The sequence below is a fragment of the Papio anubis genome, chromosome 2 (genome assembly GCF_008728515.1).
Source record: "Papio anubis isolate 15944 chromosome 2, Panubis1.0, whole genome shotgun sequence".
In the NCBI taxonomy this organism is placed as follows: domain Eukaryota; kingdom Metazoa; phylum Chordata; class Mammalia; order Primates; family Cercopithecidae; genus Papio; species Papio anubis.
The window spans coordinates 178,450,947-178,473,278 of NC_044977.1; the positions used below are offsets into that span (position 1 = coordinate 178,450,947).

Genomic DNA, 22,332 nt, shown 5'->3' on the forward strand with positions numbered 1-22,332 from the left:
GGTAGGTCAGGAAGGCCCACCACGGAACTTTCTGGGGTGATGGGCACGCTCTATTTGTTGATCTGGGCGACGGTTACACAGGTGTACACATATATAAAAATTAGTGGAGCTGAACACGTAAGGTCTGGGCATCGCACTGTATGTAAGTTAAACTTCAGTAAAGTGCTCTCGGCACACATCCGCAGCCACACCCACACAAAATCCCAGGAGGCTCAGTACCAGCTGTGGTCCGGGCCTTACCCACTTCGGAGAGGCCACGACCCAAGGCATCCGGTTTCCTCTCGCTCCAGTTCAACTTCCGCGCATCTACGAGGGCCGGGACTGCAGCTACCTTTCTGGAAGGCGCCGGCCGGCCAGTCACCGGCTGAATCCCGCCGGAGGCGGCTCCCAGTCTCCGGCTGCGGGGCAGAGACCCGGGCGCCCCGCCCTCGCCAGCGCCCGCCCCCGCCCGCCCCCAGCCCGCCCCCAGCCCGCCCTCCGTATCTGGCCCCTGGGCAGCCGTCCCGGGAGGCGGCCAGCGAGTTGGGGCCGCGCGATGTCGCACGGAGCCGGGCTCGTCCGCACCACGTGCAGCAGCGGCAGCGCGCTCGGACCCGGGGCCGGCGCGGCCCAGCCCAGCGCCAGCCCCTTGGAGGGGCTGCTGGACCCCAGCTATCCCCGGACCCACGCGGCCCTGCTGAAAGTGGCGCAGATGGTAAGTTAGCGCGGGGCGCGAGGCCGAGGTCCCACGAGGCGTCCCGGGAAAGCAGGGGTCGGGGAGCGGACGCGCCGGGCGGCTGGACCGGGCCGGAGCCCAGGGAGCATCGCGCAGCGGGCGGGGGAGCGCGTCGCTGAAGTTCGCGGTAGGCTTCCTCCGGGAAAGTTGCGGCCGCAGCCCCGGCGCTGGAGCTCAGTCCGCCGCGCTGGAGCTCAGCCCCCAGCGCCGCCCCCGACCTTGCTCCCGCGGACCCAGGTCGCCAGGGTTGCAAGTTTCTCCGGCCATCCCCCTGCGGAGCCTGACCCTCCTACTGACTGAAGCCACGGGCAAAGTTCCTTTTCGTCTTTCTTCCTCTTCTCTGGGCCGCGCCACTTCGAACCCGAGTCGGGGGTGGAGGAGTCGCCCAGGCGGCGGCGGTGAGGCAGCGAAACCCTACCTCCTCCCCGTCCACGGCCTCCTCTTTCCTCCGAACCCAGCGCGGCAGGGCTTCCCTGCTGTGTGTGCAGTTTCGCTCGAAGGAGGAGGTCAGAGGGTCTTCCGTTCCGTAGGGAAAAAGAACTGGGACCACTGAGACGGCCGTCCTGGTCCCCTGCGCTCTCAAGTTCCGAGGGAGGGCCTGGGTCTCAGGGGACTCTGGACGGCAGGTGGTCAGCTGGGAAAGGCCTGTGCTCAGGGCTGGTACTCATGTGGGGGAGCCAGACTGTTGAATGGGAGTCGCCCGTGGAGCCAGGCAGGATGAGTGTCTGGGCTTGGATTGTGACCAGCTCAGCACAAGGGCCTTCTACGAGGGCAGACGTTGCCTGGCCGATTCTCTTGTTCCCCACTCTTTTCTTTTCTCCCCTCCCGTTTTTTTCTTCTTTAAAAAACACCTTTTCCGTTTGTATGATGTGTTTTGAAACTGGGTTGGGCTGTTTGTGACTCTCCACCATTGTAATGTTTGCACCAAGAATGGTGGGGAGGGGAGCGGTAAGTTTCAAAAAGGTGTGGGGAAAGGAGTGTGGGGCTTGGACAAGGTCACAGACCCAGAAGCTGGGGCCTACTAAGGTGGACTGGCCCCAGGGGGTTGGGCACAGGACGTCTGTGCATCTATAACACTGCTATTCCAGACACTGAGTGTGCATATGGTGGCCCTCATGTTTTGCTTGGGCCAGACCTAAAGAGAAGGGGCGCTGAGTTCCTGCCTCCCTAGGAAGGGTGTCTAGATAGACCAAAAATTAGGAATAGAGGCATTTTAGCAACGTACAGAAAAAATCTGGTGCTGAGCATTGTTGGGTTTGAGCAGGCTAAGAGATTTGATCAGCCAAATAGAAGAGATTAGCCCATCTCACCATCCTTAAAAGAAGGGCTGGGGTGAGACAGGCCCTACCTGAGCATTGGAAGGGATGAGTTTGGTAGACAGAGAATGGGATCAGAAGCCTCCATCTTGGCCCATGAGTTTGCTGGACAAAGATATTGTGGGATGAAAAGTCTCCTTGTTGGTCTATGAGTTTGGTACACAAACATAATGGAGATGAAACCTGGGCAACATAGCGAGACTCCCATCTCTACAAAAAAAAAATTTTTAACCTGGTGTGGTGGCAGGGGCCTCTAGTCCCAGTTACTTGGGAGGCTGAGGTGAGAGGATTGATTGAGCAGAGGAGGTCAGTGAACTGCACCACTGCACTAGTCTGCATGACAGAGGGAGATCCTGTCTCAAAAAAAAAAAAAAAAAAAAAAAAAAAGAAAGGGTAATGGAGATGAGAAGCCTTCATGTGGTCCATGATTTTGATGAATAAAGATATTGGGAGATGAAAAATCTCCATCTCATTTTAAGCTCCCCAGCTAGCCTCTGGCCCTTGGGCCAATTTACAAGTGACAAGAGTGGGGCCTCTTGTTCCAAAAAAGAGAACAAAGACTTGAAGAATTTCTCTATGTGGCTCCTGCTTCTCTGTGTGCCCCTCTTAAAACCATGCTGAGGAGTCTTACACCTGCCCTGGAGGATTCCCCATCACTGCTGCAGGCTTGTTTGATCAGACCCTCTGGGAGCAAAGTTGCCCTTGCAGGATGGCCGTGTTAGTCCTAGTTAGGGCTATCTGCTTGGGCCTCTTGTCTAACTCCTCCCTATTTTCCCCCTTCTCCTCTTTTCTAAGGCTCTGCTTGGGCATTTGAGGTTCATTTGTCTTCTTTGCTGGAAAATGCTTGTTTAGCCAAGTTTTAACATTGGGGAAGGACAGAAGCAGCTAAATTAATGCCACCCACTGGGCTCTCTTTCTATGGGTCTCTCATTTTGACCATTGATTTCTCAGTTGCATGCTGAACAGGCTGACCCTTTTGTCCTCAGCTTCTCATGAAATGTTTTCATCATGATCTGATCAATAGATCTGCCAACACGTTGTCTTAAGAAATCACTGCAGGCCGGGCGCGGTGGCTCAAGCCTGTAATCCCAGCACTTTGGGAGGCCGAGACAGGCGGATCACGAGGTCAGGAGATCGAGACCATCCTGGCTAACACGGTGAAACCCTGTCTCTACTAAAAAATACAAAAAAATAGCCGGGCGAGGTGGCGGGCGCCTGTAGTCCCAGCTACTCGGGAGGCTGAGGCAGGAGAATGGCGCAAACCCGGGAGGCGGAGCTTGCAGTGAGCTGAGATCCGGCCACTGCACTCCAGCCTGGGCGACAGCGAGCGACTCCCTCTCAAAAAAGAAAAAAAAAAAAAAGAAATCACTGCAAAGGCTGTTCCATTGGAGAATGACTTCCCTTGTCTTGGGCCTCTTCTGGGTCCACCATTACTAGAAAATGAGTTTCTAAGTGAATGTGTATACTTGACGTGTCATTTATACATGTGTAATTTTTATAATCTTCTGGCCATGATAATTCAGTTTCTTCGGTCTTCCTTTTCAGAGTAGAGACACAGTCACAAGTTTTGACTTTTGACTTTAAAGGACTCTTTTTTTTTTCTTTCTTTCTTTCTTTTTCTTTTTCTTTTTTTTCGAGATGGAGTCTCGCTCTGTCACCCAGGCTGGAATGCTGGAGTGCAGTGGCGCCATCTCAGCTCACTGCAAGCTCCATCTCCTGGGTTCATGCCATTCTCCCGCCTCAGCCTCCTGAGGTAGCTGGGACTACAGGCGCCCACCACTACGCCCAGGTAATTTTTTTTTTTTTTTTTTTTGTATTTTTTAGTAGAGATGGGGTTTCACTCTGTTAGCGAGGATGGTCTCGATCTCCTGACCTCGTGATCCGCCCACCTTGGCATCTCAGAGTGCTGCGATTACAGGCGTGAGCCACCGCGCCCGGCCTTTTCTTTCTTTCTTGAGAGGGAGTCTTGCTGTGTCACCAGGCTGGAGTTCATTGGCACAATCTCAGCTCACTGCAACCTCCACCTCCCGAGTTCAATCGATTCTCCTGTCTCAGCCTCGCGAGTAGCTGGGACTACAGGCACGCAGCACCACACCCAGCCAATTTTTGTATTTTTAGTAGAGATGGGGTTTCCCATGTTGGCCAGGATGGTCTCGATCTCTTGACCTCATGATCCACCCCTGCCTGTGCCTCCCAAAGTGCTGGGATTACAGGCATGAGCTGCTGTGCCCGGCTAAATGACTGGTTTTTTTTTTTTGAGAGAGACAGAGGGTCTTGCTCTGTCGCCCAGGCTGGAGGACAGTGGTGTCATCATGGCTCACTGTAGCCTTGACCTCCTGGGCTTGGCGGTAGTCCCACCTCAGCCTCCTAAGTAGGTGGGACTATAGGCACCCACCATGATGCCCAGCTAAATTTTGTATTTTTTGATACAGATAGGGTTTCGCTATGTTGCCCAGACTGATCTTGAACTTGGGGGTTCAAGGGATCTGTCCACCTCGGCCTCCCCAAGTGCTGGGATTACAGGCTTGAGCCACTGCACCTGTATGAGACTCTTTTTTTAATAGCTATATTTTTTTAGCCCTATTATTGTTCTTGATAATGTTCTAGTAATTATATACTATATACCATGTGTGTATAATCTAATGAAATGTTTCTAAGAATCCAGTGAAGTAACATGTTTGATAGGTAAAGAAACTGGCTAAAGAGTTAAAGAGACACTAAAGTCACACAGCCCTTAGCAGTAGTGATGGAACCGATCCAGGCCTAATGGCCTGATCTCTAAAACTCATAACTCTGGCAGAGTTATTGCTTGTTAATAGTTCTAGGGAAATAAAAGCCACAGTGAGATAACACTTCACACCCACGGAGATGACAATAGAAAATAACAAGTGATGAAGATGTGGAGGATATGAAGAAATAGGAACTCTGATACAGTGCTGATGAGAGTGCAAAAATGGTGCAGCCACTTTGGGAAACTGTGCAGTTTCTCAAAAATTACCATGTGACCCAGCACTTCTACTCCCAGCTCTACCCAAGAAAAATGAAAACAGATGTCCACATGAAGACTTACACGTTCATATGTGTTCATAATAGTATTATTCATAATAACCAGAAAATGAAAACAACACAGCTGCCCATCAAATGATGAATGTATAAACAGCAACTAAAACTAGGTGGTACATTCATACAATTGAATATTATTCAGTCATAAAAAGGGAGAATGAAGTACTGATGCCTGTAACCATATAGATAACCATGAAAACACTAAGGTGTGAAAAAAAGCCAATCACAAAAGACCACGTGTTACATGATTCCATTTATATGAAATGTCCAGAATAGGCAAATGCATAGACACAAAAAGTAGATTAGTGGTTACCTAGGTCAGGGAGCAGGGGTTGAAAGGAAATGGGACGTGACTGCTATAATGGATATGGGGTTTCTTTTGGCGATGATGAAAATGTTCAAAAAATTGGTGATGGTGCCGGGTGCAGTGGGTCACGCCTGTAATCCAGCACTTTGGGAGGCCAAGATGGGTGGATCACCTGAGGTCAGGAGTTCGAGACCAGCCTGACCAATATGGTGAAGCCCTGTCTCTACTAAAAAATACAAAAATTAGCTGGATGTGGTGGCAGGCGCCTGTAATCCCAGCTACTGGGGAGGCTGAGGCAGGAGAATTGCTTGAATCCAGGAGGCAGAGGTTGCAGTGAGCTGAGATTGCGCCACTGTACTCTAACCTGGGTGACAGAGCGAGACTCTGTCTCAACAACAACAACAACAAAATTGGTGATGGTGATAGTTGCACAACCCTGTGAATATATTAAAAACCACTGAGATTTACACTTTAAATGAGTGAACTGGATGGTATGTAATTATGTAAACAGACCTGTCGATGAGTGTGAGGGGGCAAGGTGCGCTGCATGCAGCCACTGGGTGTGGGGAGGCAACAGCTACACTTCAGGAAATCCCTGTGGTGTTCCCGCCACATCCACTTCTAGAAGAAGGGGTGTCCCCTGCAGGAGTCACAAAAGGTGGGCTGAAGGGCATCCCCTGAGTTCCTGAAGGGTCTGAGCTGAAAGGGATGCTCTGGGATCTGAAGGGGTCTAGATATCTTTGCTGTGGGATTAAGGAGACCCCAGGATGGGGCTTGTGGCCCTGCCAACACTCCCTATCTATTTGTTCATTCAGCCAACACTCCCTATCTATTTGTTCATTCAGCAGACATTTATAACTGCCACATTCATCTCCATTTGTGCAGAAGCAGATGACTGTGACAAAGTTCTGGCCCTCAAGTAATCTGTGGTTCAGCTTGTCATGGGAAGAGGGGTCTTGTCCCAGATCCCAAGAGCCGGTTCTTGGATCTCGTGCAGAAAAAAAATCGGGGCAAGTTGTAGAGTATAGTGAAGTCAAGATAGTTTACTAGAGATGACTCAATTACAGAGTAGGGAGTCTTCAGAAAGCAAAAGGAGGAACGCACCCATTGCAAATACAATGCTTGCTTATACAGGTTATTAAAAATAGTGTACTTTATTACAAAAGCTTGTGGTCAGCTTGTGACAAGCTATTAGTATTGTTACTTTCCTATGTGATTATTGATCTTAGCGAGAATTTATGAGTGGGCCATTATTTTAAAAGCAGAACCTATTCTTAAATTAAGAATACTTTTTCTTCTTAAAGTACTGGGACATTTCCATAAGTTCTGGGTCTTTATTTAGTTAGTTAATATTATTAACTCAGGCCGGGTATGGTGGCTCACGCCTGTAATCCCAGCACTTTGGGAGGCCAAGGTGGGCAGATCACTAGGTCAGGAGATCGAGACCATTCTGGCTAACACAGTGAAACCCCGTCTCTATTAAAAATTCAAAATATTAGCTGGGCGTGGTGGCACACGCCTGTAGTCCCAGCTACTCAGGAGGCTGAGGCAGGAGAATCGCTTGAACGCGGGAGGCAGAGGTTGCGGTGAGCTGAGATTGTGGCGTTGCACTCCAGCCTGGCAACAGAGCGAGACTCTGTCTTAAAAAAAAAAAAAAAATTATTAACTCATTCCCTCAGCCATAAACATCTTGTGACCGAGAGTGCCCAACCCCTGGGAATGTAACCTAGCAGATTTGGCTTTCTCTCGGCCTTTATTCAAGATGGAGTCACTCTGGTTAGGATGCCTCTGACAAGCTGAGGGGATGAACAACTACCAAAATTGACTGCTCAGGAAGGTAAAAGTTCTGATAGTTGCCCACCTTATGGAAGAGGGTCAGAGGGCAAAGGTGATATTTAAATTGCATCTTGACAGATGAGTGTAAGTTTTTCAGGTCGGGAGCGGCTCATTTACCCCTTTTGTGCCTTTATTCAGTATATATTTAAGTTAGAGGTAAGTGATATGTTAGGGGTGGAAAGGAAAAAGATGTAGCAAGAAATGAACCAGTACTGGGGTAATTATCTTAATCATCGCATCCCAGACATTTACAAATGGGTGCCATCTTATCCATTGAGCATCTGCTATGCTCTTAATCTTATGCTGTGTGAAATACAGCTATTAACAAGATAGACTCTTTCTGCCTGTGCAGCAAAACTGACTGTGACATTTGCATAACCATAACATGGACAGAGAATCAGAATGTATTTCACAAGCGGCAATGATGGAAATCTAAATGTCTTCTGGGAGGTTCATTTATTTATTTGGCAAATATTTGTTGATCACCTGCTGTGATCAGCTAACTAGTAGGTGATCATGACTGTGTGCTAGGGCACTGTGGAAAGAAGACGGATGAGCCCCTGCCTCTTTATACTCAAATAGAGAAAATAAACCATCGAAATGGTTATGAATATGTAATTACAAACCGGTTCCAAATTATGAAGGAGAAGTATTCAGTGGTGTAGAGCATATACGAGGGGGTGTGACCTATTGGGGATCAGGAAGGGTGTTTCTGAGGAAGGGACATCTGATGTGAGCATGCAGAAACTGCATCACAAGCAGAAGAAAGAGCACTGGCCGGCGCAATGGCTCATGCTTGTAATCCCAGCACTTTGGGAGGCCGAGGCAGGCAGATGGCTTGAGCCCAGGAGTTTGAGACCATCCTGGGCAACATGGTGAAACCCAGTCTCTACAAAAAATACAAAAATTAGATGGGTGTGGTAGCATGTGCCTGTAGTCCCAGCTACTCAGGAGGTTGAGATGGGAGGATCGCTTCAGAGGTCTAGGCCGCAGTGAGTGGTAATCGCCACTGCACTCCATACAGCCCAGGTGACAGAACGAGACACTGTCCTCCCATCCCCCCAAAAAAGAAAAGAGCATGGACCCTGGGTCTTAGTGGAGGGAGGAGTATGTCTAGGGCTGGAGGGGAGAGAACAGGGTGGGAGTATTGGGAATGAGACTGGAGGTATGCAGGGACCAGACCCCAGGGTCTGCCAAATCTTGGTGAATATATAGTCCTTAGTCTAAGAAAAATCAGCAAAGCATCCTATCAACTCACCATTCATGAAGTGACTCCTAACTAGGGGCTGTACCGCCCCCTAGGGGTTATTTTGGGATTTTATGGAAGTTTTTTTTTTTTTTTTTGGTTGTCACAGGGATTAGGGTCATATTACATATACATTTTATTCATTTCAGAATAGTAATGCAAACTGGAATTTTGACAGTGCGATTTTGACAGTGCAAAATACGTTACGTCCTAAAAGGGTGTTTTGTCTGAAATAAGATTGAAGGAGCCTTCCCAGACTGGGTGCTAGGGGGAGTACACCAAGGTTTCTTGTCAGGAGGGTGGGTCCTAGAGACCCTCTAAGAGGCCTGGGCAATTCCAGGCTTCACTTTGGGAGTTCACAGCTTAGGTGCCAAGTGGAATTCAGCTGTGGGGGATGTCTGCCTCTGGTATAGCTGTGAATAGACCTGTTAGCACAGAACAGCCCAGCCTCATCCAGAAGGGCCCACCGCTTTATGTTCTGCTTTAGACCTGGATGGCGGGGGTGAGGCGGGGGTCTAGTTTGGTTCCCAGGTGCAGTCTGCACACCCATGTCCTGCTTCCTGGAAGCTGGAGAGTAAAAAGCAGCAAAGAACCTAACTGCCAAGATTCTTTGACCTCGGCCCATTCCTGACAAGAAACTACTTTCCATCAGTGACCAAACCAATGCAAAACTAAAATATAATAAAATAAGTTACTGACTTTATTCCTGCTAACAAAAGTAATACTTGTTCATTGTGGAGACTTTGGGGAGAACAAGAAGAAAATAGATTCACCCACTCCCTCTTCCCCAAGACTAAAAAGTAAAACTATTTTATAGTAGATACACATAATTTTGGTGGTGGGTTTTTTTGTTTTGTTAATTGAGACAGAGTCTCACTCTGTTGCCCAGGTTGGAGTGCAATGGTGTGATCTCAGAGTGCAGTGGCGCGGTTTCAGCTCAGTGCAACTTCCGCCTCCCAGGATCAAGCGATTTTCCTGCCTTAGCCTCCCAAGTAGCTGGGATTACAGGCATGCGCCACCACACCCGGCTAATTTTTGTATTTTTAGTAGACATGGGGTTTCTCCATGTTGGCCAGGCTGGTCTCGACCCCCTGACCTCAGGTGATCCACCCGCCTCGGCCTCCCAAAGTGCTAGGATTACAGGTGTGAGCCACCATGCCCGGCTGGTGGTGTTTTGCTTTAAACAAAACTAGGATGATTCTATACATATTTTGTAAATGCTTTTCTTTTTTTTTCTTCTTTTTTTTTTTTTTTTTTTGAGATGGAGTTTCGCTATGTTGCCCAAGCCGGAGTGCAGTGGCGTGGGCTTACTGCAACCTCCGCCTCCTGGGTTCAAGCCATTCTCCTGCCTCAGCCTCCCGAGTAGCTGGGACTACAGATACAGGCCACCACGCCCAACTAATTATTGTATTTTTAGTAGAGATGGGGTTTCACCGTGTTAGCAAGGATGGTCTCAATCTCCTGACCTCGTGATCTGCCCACCTTGGCCTCCCAAAGTGCTGGGATTACAGGCATGAACCACCGTGCCTGGCTGTAAATGCTTCTCTTGCTGTTTGTTTAATATGTGGTGCATTTTGTTCGTCTGCAGTTTGGTTTCTAACAGTGCTGTCGTGGCCAGTCATGGAGGTACCGTGGTTGTGTGTACCATGGTACACTGTGGCTCAGGGAGCCTTCAGTTCTGCCTGCATACAAAGGAGGCTGTGATGAACCTCCTTGTAGAGAATCCTGGTGTACACATCTGTAAATACTTCCTCAGGATAAATGGCACTGACCTTTTCCGAGAGAGAAATGAAGTGCCTCTTGCCCTACTCAGGTGGCTGGCATAAAACAATTCTCTAGACTTTTTAACATCTAGAAATTAATGAGCGCCCCTTTATCATTCAGGAGTTTCAAGGAGCCAAGTGCGATAGTAATAGTATTTAAGCTGTAATCGTATTTTTGGTGTCTGATGATTTGGAAAAGGAACAGTGACAGACTAGAAAATTCAAAAATGCTTTTAAATGTTCTTGTATTTAAGTAATGGCCTCAGTATCTGCATATATTTGAAGAATGGAAGTTCCAGTCTTGTGGAAGACCTTATCTATTCAGGCTGCAGAGCTTAAGGCTTTAGTAATCACTGGCAAGAATTCCCATCCAGGACACCTCAAATAACCACGTACACTCCGGCTGGGAATCACTGGCCGGAGTGAGGTGATAGGGATGGAAACACCAGCCCAAGATCCTCCAGGCTGCCCGGCAGCCAGGGCGAAAGGGGGTAGAGGAGGGGTTCGGGGTTGGTGTTCTCCACTGCAGGGGCCCTAGAGACCCCCGCCCCCGCCAGCACGCCAGGACCCTGGAATCCTGGGGGAGTCCCTGTGTGGGCCGGTGTATTTATTTAAATTCTCGTTGCAGCGAAGGCCGCCCTTCTGTCTTCCTGCCAGCCCTGGCGCTTCCTGTGCAGCGCCACTGGACAGCCGTCTGTTTCCTCCCCTCTGCCATCTGCCTCGCGCCCGGCCCAGCGTGCGGCCCTGGAAGCCTGGCTCGGCCGCCGCCTCGCACGCTGGCCTTCTTTGTTACCACTTTGGCTCAGTGGTTTCCTGGGCTCGCTGCTCATTCCCTGGCAGGGCTTGCAGCGTCCGGGGCGACTCCTGGGATCGGCAGGGGCCTGGCTTCGAGCCCAGCGCCGGCAGCAGCCCGGGGACTGCGGAGGGGAAAGGGGGCTGGGACGCGGGCACTGCTCCAGGCACCCCGCGCTCCTGGGCGGAAATCGCGAGCAGAGCCCTTCTCAGCCTCCTGCAGAAAACGCGCCTCACCTGGCTTGTGTTTAAATCAGCAAGGGCAGTGACGCGGCTCTTCCTTTTCCTGGGGCAGTCACGCTCCTCCCTCTGCCGAGCCCTCTCTCTTTAGTTTACTTTAAGCAAAGGTTTTGTTTGTTTGTTTGTTTGGTTTAGGTTTTTTTGAGACGGAGTCTAAAAAAGTCTCCAGTCTGTCGGCCAGACTGGAGTGCAGTGGTGCAGTCTTGGCTCACTGCAACCTCCTCCTGCTGGGTTAAAAAAGATTCTCCTGCCTCAGCCCTCCCAGGTAGCTGGGGCTCCAGGCGCGGGCCATCATGTCCAGCTAATTTTTATATTTTTAGGAGAGACGGGGTTTCTCCATGTTGGCCAAAGTGGTCTCGAACTCCTGACCTAAAGTGATCCACCCGCCTTGGCCTCCCAAAGTGCTGGGATTACAGGCGCCCTGCCAGTTTACTTCAGATAGTTAGAAAGACCGATTGATAACCAGAGAGGCGGTAACCCGCAGTTTCCACTTACTACTCCCAAAGGGTTGCTCTGAAGCTTAAAAGCTGTGTCATGCTCATTTATTTTATTTTATTTTATTTTATTTTATTTTATTTTATTTTATTTTATTTTTCGAGACAGAATCTCGCTCTGTCACCCAGGCTGGAGTGCAATGGCCTGATCTCAGCTCACTGTAACCTTCGCCTCCCGGGTTCCAGCAATTCTCCTGCCTCAGCCTCCCGAGTAGCTGGGATTACAGGCTCCCGCCACTGCGCTCGGCTAACTTTTGTATTTTTAGTAGAGACGGGTTTCACCATGTGGCTAGGCTGGTATCGAACTCCTGACCTTGTGTTCTGCCCACCTTGGCCTCCCAAAGTGTTGGGATTGCAGGCGTGAGCCACCATGCCTGCCCACTCATTTTTTTTTAAGAGAAAAATGAAGTTCCTTCTGAAATGGAAGGGGAAAAGGAGAAATTAATTAAATGCTTTTGGGTATAGAGTGAAGTGGAGCCTTCTGGAAAGCAGAGAGAATTACTGTAGTGTGACCTCTGAATACTTTGTCTCTTCTTCCTCTTCAGATTTCCTTTATTCCCTGAGAAGCCAGCGTCAGCTCTCACTCAACATTGTTTGTGAAGAAGTCTCTTTAAACGTTTCCTCTTAACTTATGAGAGTGGTACTTAACTAAATAATAGCACTTTGACCTCCTTAGGTGACAGCCACTGGGCTAGGTGGTTTTTGTTTTGTTTTGTTTTGTTTTGCTTTTGGTTGTTCTTGTTTGTTTTTGAGACAGGGTCTCACTTTGTCATCCACGCTGGAGTGAAGTGGCGCTATCTCTGCTCACTGCAGCCTTGACCTCCTTGGCTCAAGCGATCTTCCTGCCTCAGCCTCCCTAGTATTAACAGCTGGGGCTACAGGCGCAGGCCACCATGCCTATCTAATTTTTTGTAGAGACTGTGTTTTGCCGTGTTGCTAAGGCTAGTCTTGAACTCCTAGGCTCAAGCGATCAGCTCACCTCGGCCCCGCAAAGTGCTGGGATTACAGGCATGAGCCACGGTGCCGACTGGGCTAGGTATTTTTTTATATGTGTTACCTTGCTTAATCCTCACAATATTATGGGGTGGGTTGTATCATTATCTCCAATTCACCGAGGAAACTGAGGCACAGAGTCATAAATACTGAAGGTGGATTTGGAGCCAGGCGGTCCAAGTCTACCACTTGAGCTCTTAAAAGGACAATTTGGGATATTTTTTTCATGATCATTATGTTGTGTATATTTTCCTGTGTCATTAAACACTGTTTGAAAATGGTGTTGTGATCACTGCATTCAGTCCGTTACTTGGTCGTACTCTATGTTCATTTGGCTCTTGCTTGATGGGCAGGCTGTGGCAGATCTAGAAGGAGGTGCTGAGACATAACAGCAGGTACTAGTGATGACTTCATCCTTTGCCAGAGATGAATTCGGCTGGAGTGGGGAAAACCCCTCCCTGGGGTATTGAACGGACTAAGTATATGCCATATTTTAGGAAGCATTTTCACATTACCCAACATTATTATTATCTTCATTTTTAAGTTCTAAGTTCCTCCAGGAAGGACTGGGAAGAGAGAGGGGATCTAAAGTTTCAATTCCTGCTCTACTATGTCTGGTGATTTTCCATGCAGTTTCCCTTTGTTTTACCTTTTCTTCCTTTTTTTTTTTTTTTTTTTTCTCTTTTTTCTTTTTTTTTGGAGACAGAGTCTCACTCTGTTGCCCGGCCTGGAGTGCGGTGGCTCAATCTCGGCCCACTGCAACCTCTACCTCCCAGGTTAAAGCAATTATCTTGCCTCAGCCTCCTGAGTAGCTGGGATTGCAGTTGCATGCCACCATGCCCTGCTGATTTTTGTAATTTTGTAGATACGGGATTTCACCATGTTGGCCATGCTGGTCTCGAACTCCTGACCTCAAGTAATCCCTGCTCCTTGGCCTCCCAAAGTGCTGGAGTTACAGGTGTGAGTCGCTGCGCCCAGCCTGTTTAACTCTTCTAATGACTCTGTGGAGTATTCAGTTTTTCCTCCTTTTGGTTGAACAGAGCTGAGAGGTTAAAAGTTAAATATATAGCCGTCCAAAGTTGAATACATCTATGAAGTTGTGAATCCAGCATTTGAACCCGGGTCCAGCAAGTCTTCTTTTTCTACCGTGGTGTGCTGTCTCTCTGTGTACAGAAAGCAGTCCCCCACCCTAGCCCACCATGGTACGCACACCTGAGGGTGACTCCTAGTCAGTCACATCCTGTGTAAGTCCATCCTCTTGAGTGTGAATGAATTCTCTGACTTGCTTCTAACCAATGGAATATGGCACAGGTGGCAGGATGTCATATGCCAAGGTGAAGGGATGTTGCAGATGCAGTTAGGGTCCCAAAGGAGTTGATTCTGAGTTAATCAAAAGATTTTCCCCAGGTGGGCCTGCCCTCATCAGGTAAAAGCCTTAAAAGAAGTACTGGGTCCTTCCCAAAGGGAGAGAGTCTCCTACTGGCCCGGAAGAAGTAAACTGCCTTGTTGAGAGAGAGCCTGTGAGGGGCCATGTCACAAGCATCCAAGGGTCATGCCTGGAAGGCAGAGCAGCCCTCAGCTGACAGCCAGCAAGAAAACGGGACTTCAGGCTGGGTGCGGTGGCTCACGCCTGTAATCCCAGCACTTTGGGAGGCCAAGGTGGGCAGATCACAAGGTCAGGAGATCGAGACCATCCTGGCTAACACAGTGAAACCCCATCTCTACTAAAAATACAACATAACCGGGCATGGTGGCGGGCACCTGTAGTCCCAGCTACTCGGGAGGCTGAGGCAGGAGAATGGCGTGAATTCGGGAGGCGGAGCTTGCAGTGAGCCGAGATCACGCCACTGCACTCCAGCCTGGGCGACAGAGCGAGACTCCGTTTCAAAAAAAAAAGAAAAGAAAGAAAACGGGACTTCAGACCTGTGGCTACAAGAAACTGAAAGCCACTGAGAGCCATGTGAGCTCAGAAGAGGACCCCAAGCCTGGCCAGCCTCTTGTTGCAGTCTTGTGAGACCCTGAACAGTGGACTTCTGCCCAGACTTCTGCTCCATGGAAACTGTGAGATGATAAATGAATGTTTTGTTGAGGTGCCAAGTTTGTGGTAATTGGTTGTAGAGCAATAGATAAGTAACGCACTCACAAAAGCCTTTTTATCCTGCATCAAAGCTGGAGCTCTGATGGCTGCTCCTCAGCAAGGGAAGATGGAGCAATAGCAGTGCAGGGGGCAGCAGGGGCAGTGGCCGTGTTTATCACTGGGCTCTGGTCACGTAATCATTAGATTCATATGGAGTAAATCCATGTGTCAAGTTACTGCTCTTGGCATCCTGTGGCTTGTTTTACATGCAAGAACTCATTCATGATTACAATATCCCTATGAGATGTTAGTATTCCCACTTTACAGATGAGGAAACTGAGGCAGGGAGTTTAATTATCTTGTCTGAGCCAAGTGTGGTGGTGCGCGCCTGTGGTGGACCCATCTACTCGAGAGGCTGAGGCGTGAAGATTGCTTGAGCCCAGGAGTTCAAGGCTGCAATGACCTCTGATCTGTGCCTCTGCACTTCAGCCTGGGTGACAGAGCAAGAACCCATCTCTTGAAAAATTAAATAAACAAACAAATAAATATCTTGTAAGTTATACAGGCTGACTCCATCTCCAGGCTGTCAGCCTCTTCTCCATGGTGTTTTCTTGGAGCAAGTCCAAAGCCAAATCCTGATGCAAACAGTAACTGTGGTTGTACATTGTTAAGTTGTATTTACTTTTTTGAATAGATAACATTTACATGATCAAGATTCAGAATGTACCAAAGTCCCCCAATTTTCAGTTTTCCTCTCTGGAAATATACAGGAGGCTACTGGTGATACCAGTTTCTTGCGTAACCTTTAGGAGTTGTTTCACACTTCTGTGTCGGCCTCCCTTCCTGTGCCAGATAAGAGCGTACCTACACTCACTGCTGTGTACTTTTATAACCTAACTTTCTGACTTGGAGGTAATTCCATATCCATTCAGAAAGTGTCCTCATTCTCCTCCTTTTTTATAGCTGCATTGTATTCCAGAGAATGGATTTACTATATTTATTTAACTAGTCCCCTATTGACAGCCGTTGAGGGTATTTCCCCCTTTTGTTATCTAGCCTGCTGTGATGGTTACTCTTGTACATATCATAGTCTTGTGTATGTACAAGAATATGAGGAGGAGCAGCTCCTGGAAGTGGAGGACCTGCACCGAATGTTGCATGCATTTGAACATTTTTTCATCCGTTCTGAAACTCAGCTTCTCAAACATCAACTTGTGATCTTCTCCCGGCGGGTTTTGGGGTCTTCCACGTCCGCTGTCATGGAGAAGGACTCTACTTAGTGTTGAGACAGTGTTCAGAGTTCCACCGCTCTCATATCCCACTCAAATTTCTTTAGCATATTAGGAACCAGAGGAGTCTAAGTCGGGAACAAGAAGACCTGCTTGATTAGCTTTTTTCTTAGTGTTTCCCAAGGTTCGTTAACACGGAGCGTTCAAGTCAGCTTCCCTAAAAGCAGAACTAGATATGGGGATTCTTGTGCAACTGGTTTATTGAATGAGGAAAGAAAGCAAGGGTAGAAAGAGGAGGACAAAGACGAGTTTCAGAAGCCCAGCCTCAGCCTGATTCTGTGGGGAACACTGGAGAATGAACTGCACCACAAAGATTGCCCTGTTCTGAGGCAAGGGAGCTGGGCTTTTGTACACCTTTCGTTGCCTACAGACCAGAAAGGAGGGTACATAAACTCCCAGGGATCTCTGAATCAGACAGCTCTAGTTGTCCAATGGAAACCACTAGCAGAAGGGTGCAAGCATAACAAGTTAGCAGCAGCACCTGCAGTAGCTGGGGGATGGATGCACAGACTTGGTGAAAGGGAACCTGGGAATCTGAACAGGGCACCAAGGGAGTCTTTTTCCTTGGTAGCTTATTCAATGAGAGAAGCAGTCCTTGAATTTCTGCTGAGAAAAACAGAACAATAAAGACAGAAGAAAACATCAGAGAGTGGTTCTCAGATGGCAGGGTGGGGGCAAAAGATGGAAAGTACATTCCAAAGAAGCACTGCTTCTAGCCTTCCACAGATGATGAATAAAGTATCCCCAGATTCCCCAAACCATCAGAATGCCAAATAAATCTTATTGCATCCTAGTAGAATCTCTTTTTTTTTTTTTTTTTTTTTGAGACGAAGTCTCCGTCTGTCGCCCAGGCTGGAGAGCAGTGGCGCGATTTCGGCTCACTGCAAGCTCCGCCTCCCAGGTTCCTGCCTCAGCCTCCCAAGTAGCTGGGACTACAGGCGCCCGCCCCCACACCTGGCTAATTTTTTTGTATTTTTTAGTAGAGACGGAGTTTCACCGTGTTAGCCAGGATGGTCTCGATCTCCTGACCTCGTGATCCGCCCACCTCGGCCTCCCAAAGTGCTGGGATTACAGGCGTGAGCCACCGCGCCCGGCCCCTAGTAGAATCTTTAAAGATGAGCTACTGCAACCCAAAAACATATGTATTAAAGTAGTCAAGTTAGTATTGCTTAGTCTACTAGTTGTGAATTGATTGCTATCTTTTTAGTGTTTGTAGAAGTATAGGATGATTTAAGTCTCTTAATTATATATTTTTGTAACTTTTTTTTTTTTTTGAGACAAAGTGTCACTCTGTCGCCAGGCTGGAGTGCAGTGGTGCCATCTCGGCTCACTGCAATCTCCACCTCCCAGGTTCAAGCAATTCTCTTGCCTCAGCCTCCCGAGTAGCTGGGACTATAGGCACGCGCCACCACACCCAGCTAATTTTTTGTATTTTTAGTAGAGATGGAGTTTCTCCGTGTTGGCCAGGATGGTCTCAATCTCTCAACCTCTTGTCCTTGTGATCCACCCACCTGGGCCTCCAAAGTGCTGGGATTACAGGCATGAGTCACTGCGCCCGGCCGTAACTTTTTATTTATAAATAATCCCAGGTTTATACAAACTTTTGAAGAACAGCACAAAAAACTCCCCATATCTCCTTCCCCCAGGTTCTCCATTTGTTACTGTTTTACATTTGTTTGATTGTTTTCCATTTGTATACATGCTATTATTTTTTTCTCGGAACCATTTGAGAGTGAGTTGCAGGCATCATGCTCTTTTGTCCATCAGTACTTCAGCATGCATTTTCTAAGAAGAAAGACCCCTTCTTACATAACTGCAGCACAGTTACTTAAATCAGGAAAGTAATAACACAAATGCTATTACCTTATCTACAAGCTTTACTCAGATTTTGCCATTGACCCACTAATGTCCTTGGGTCTAGGATCCCATCCCAGATCATAAGGTGTATTCAGTTGTCACATCTCTAATTTCCTTCAATCTGGAACAGGTTCTCAGTCTTTCTTATTCTTCATGACCTCGACATTTGTGGAGAGTCCAGGACAGAACAGTGCCTTTGTTGGATATTAAAGTCGGTTTGGTGGGACCCTCTGATTCTCAGCATTTTGTAGCTACACTGAAGGCAGAAGACAAAGAAAGAAAAGAAATCATGTTTGGCATAACTTGTCTCAATTTGAATGCTTTTGTTTTCACCAAAGTCCCTTTTGCAGGTGTCTTATCTGAAGTTAATAGTTAAAGTTGAGCTTTGCTGGATGTCCTGTTCTTTTAAAAAGCCTTAGCTCAGATGTCACCTCCTTGGGACAATGGCTAACTACCAAGTCTTATTGTGTGAATTTGATGTGAATCACCTCATTTAATCCTCACAATAGCCCTATCATTTAGGTACTCTTATTTTGCTATTGTATAGTGAGGAAACAAAAACAAACCCAGGTCTAGGGTGTGCCTGCTTCCCCGCTGGACTGCCCCCTCTCCTGCCTCAGAAGGGCCTTCCCCAGCCCCTCAGCTTAAGTAGTCCCCTGCACCACCCTGCTACCATCACTCTACCCTGTCTCCTGGTTCTGATTGCATTCCAGCACTTTGCCAGCCAGAATGCCTTTGTTCACTTAATTACCTGTTGATGGTGGGCCCTCTCTACCAAGCCCTGAGCTGCAGAGGCGCAGCCATCTTTCTGTTCAGGTCACCACGGGGTGTCCAGTCCCTAAGGTGGTGCCTGGAACACAGGAAATACTCATAATCTTTTTTCAAATGAACACGTGCATATTGTCTTTGACAAGGCCTTTGGTAATAACACTGCTTTCCAAAAAGTCAGCATGGGTGAAGTGCTTGAGAGACTTGGGTCTCCTCCAGAAGATGAAATAATGCTATGTCAGACACGTGCTGAGGAAGGGGGCTGGGGTGTGGGCCCAGCGGTGGAAAGAGCCCTTCTGCCGGGCCCAGAACAGGCCATGGGGCCTGGGGCACATATCTTCAAGCCTGTGGGCCAAGAAGCTGGGAGAAACACAGGTGGGTACCCCAGCGAAGAGAGGCTAGGATGCCTGTCCTGGAGCAGCCCCCCCCCCATCCCCCCACCCACAGTTTGCGATAGAGATGCAGTTTCTGTAGTAGCTGCTAGCCTGTTGTGATAGCGCCTTTCTTTTTTCTTTAGTTGAGTTGACAGGTTTCGGCAGACTCACAATCAAAACAGCAGAAGCAAACAGAGACAAGCAGAGGGATGACAGAAGTGTCTGTCAGCTCATCAAGCTGTCAGGGCAGGGTTTCTAATTTAAAGCAACACCAGGAAACACTGAATAGTGGCATTACTATATTGGATTAAAGGCTAGAAGAATCAAATGCCAGAAGTGGCAAGCTCAGTTTCTGATACCATTCCTCACTCGAGTGTTAGCCATTTGGTGTGGTCCTAGCCGTGGCTCTTTGCCTGGCAGAAGCGCTACCTTAAGTCACTTCATCAGATGTTTATTGAATGGCTGCTGTGTCCCAGCTCTGTGTCACCCGCAGGGGATACAGCTGTGAATGAGGCAGAGCCGGCTTCCCTGTCGCTGAAAATCAAGACCCTAAACAAGGATGATATTTCACCACATTGAAGGCACCGTTGTTTTAGGCACTCCCTAAGAAAGAAAGAAAAATATTTATTATGTGGTAACACAAATCTTTCTTATCGTTTAGAATTTTTGTCTTATGCTTATTGAAATGACTTTTAATTAAATATAGATTTTATATATTTTTATGAATATATAAAAAGGAAAATAGGTGAAGAAAAATAAATTGGTTAAGATAGCCCTAAAACTTGTTTTACAGCCAGAGCATTCTCTTCTAAATCTTTTTATTTTTAGAATATTTCTACACAAGCTGTTGTCCTCTATGCCATCAAGAGTGTGAGCCATGCAGCATTTCTCAGAAGAATCCATACAAAAACTACAAGCCATCAGTGCTGGGTTTGTGCACTGGCTTTTGACTCCCACTTTGGGAATGATGCTTAGCGACCCCTGAGTCACTGTCCCTGCCATCGGTCCCACACCCTAGGGGTCAAGGTGCTCTACTCTTGTCTCTGGGATTTTCTTCCTCCTGCTGGCACCTATGCCACACGTTTTGATGCTGGTGTGTCTGACCTTGCCACATGCATAGGCAGTGATAACTACACAACTGTTTTTCCAGTGGCCATTGAAACACCCCGACTTGGCCATGTGCCATGGCTCACACCTGTAATCCCAACACTTTGGGAGGCCGAGGCAGGCGGATCATTTGAGGTCAGGAGTTCGAACGAAGCTCCAGGCTGAGACCTAATGCACGGGAAGGGGCAAGGCAGGAGGAAAAGGTGGAAGAGTGTCCTGGAGGAGAGAACAGTCTCTGCAAAGGCCCAGAGTTGGGAGAGAAAGTAAAGGGTTTGCAATCTTGGTCAGTTCATAAAGTAGGCTTTTTGCTAGTGGGAAGTATGGAAGAGCTGTTAGCCACAGAAATGTTAGTGGTTCTGTTGGGCTTTGCCAACATCCGCACCATAGCTGACTGCCTCGTAGAAGCTGCTGGAGGAATTAATGATGCAGTGGGCATGTTAATATACCTAAATTAAAATATCCATTGTAACCTGGGCATGGTGGCTCACACCTGTAATCCCAGCACTTTGGGAGGCCAAGGCAGATGGATCACCTGAGGTCAGGAGTTTGAGAACAGCTTGGCCAACATGGTGAAACCCCATCTCTACCAAAAATGTAAAAATATTAGCCGGGTATGGTGGTGCGCACCTCTAGTCCCAGCTACTTAGGAGGCTGAGGCAGGAGAATTGCTTGAACCCAAGAGAGAGGTTGCAGCGAGCTGAGATCATGCCACTGCACTCTAGCCTGGGTGACAGATTGAGACTGACACACACACACACACACACACACACACACACACTCACTGCATCATTAATTTCTCCAGCAGTTTTTCTTTCATCTGGGTCTTAAGTTGAAGGATTTTATAGGTCTAGCATTTTTTTTTTTAAGTTTTTGAGATGTTTATGTTATTATACAAATATGAATAGGGAAATATTAATATAATTAAATCTGAAAGTTATTTGAAACAACTAAATTCACCCATAGGCCCACCATTCCACAGTTTCTACAATGTTATATTTTGGCCCTTGTTTGAGAACATGTGTGAAGTTTGCAGGGCTGTTACGCTACTGACAATAATAGATTCCACTTTGTTGCTTATTTTTCTATTACAAAATTTAGTATTTGGTAATGTCCCTGTTGCCATAAAAGCTTCATAATTGTGCATAATATATACAGTCATCTAAGTGGATATTTTAAAATTTACGTGACCACTCACTTTTAAACATGTAGGTTGCTTTTGAGCTTTTAGCTACTGTAAATGATATTACACTGAACATTTTCAGGGGTTGGCAAACCACAGCCCACAGACCAAATCTGGCCTTCCACCTGTTTTTGTAAATAAAGTTGTATTGGAACACAGCCAGACCCATTCATTCATGTATTACATATGGTCACTTTCGCACTAGCACTTCTATAAAGATTGTGTGGCCTGCAAAGCCTGAAATATGTACTATTTGGTCATTTACCAAAAAGAAATTGCCAATCCCTGTTTTACAGTATGCAGTAGAGTTTTCTTTTGACTTAGATTCTTTTCCTTAAGATAAATTCTGAGAGATAGATATTTATTCATAGGATATATAACTCAGTTTGTTGATTTCAAAATAACCTCTATTTGTAACATGAATATAGCCTTAAAGACATTGACATATCAGAACAAATGAATTAGCTGATTCATTGATACATTCATTTATTAACTGCTATAAGATTAGAGTGATTAGAAGATACTATTAACGCACCTTTGGTCCATTTCATTTGTACTCAGAAATAACTAATCTTCATCTCCATTGTAACTCTAGTAGCACCCAGTTCTTTTCATTCACAGCATTTCTCATAGTTTTACATTTTTTTATTAGTGCAACACTAGCTGCTGTAACAAATAACTCTCAAATGTTACTGGTTTGACACAACAGCTTTCTCCGTCCCCCATTTAGGAACCCCAGCATGGGGGTTTCTGGTCCGTGGGCAGCTTCTTCCTTTGTGGCTATTCAAGTTTGGGCCAAGATTTTTCTATTATTTTTTAACTGCTTTTTTGGGGAAAGAGCCCACTTAAACACTTGCAGTGAACATACTGTTGTGTGCCCAGATATCCCCTTTATTGCTGAGGCATTCATCCCCC

General features: G+C 47.3%; 1 protein-coding gene across 5 annotated transcripts in view; it reads left to right on the forward strand.

The window, feature by feature from the left end:
* The first annotated feature begins 236 nt into the window (after positions 1 to 236).
* CMTM7 (CKLF like MARVEL transmembrane domain containing 7) overlaps positions 237 to 22,332 on the forward strand; it is a 64,344-nt gene continuing 42,248 nt past the window's right edge. Inside the window, exon 1 of one of the 5 annotated variants that reach the window (XM_021934933.2) lies at positions 237 to 694. In XM_021934933.2, the coding sequence (XP_021790625.1) occupies positions 536 to 694 (159 nt within the window). In that variant the 5' untranslated portion in view covers positions 237 to 535. The remainder of the gene's footprint in view (positions 695 to 22,332) is intronic. The other 4 variants (XM_003895219.5, XM_031663791.1, XM_031663789.1 and 1 more) reach the window with 4 other exon arrangements.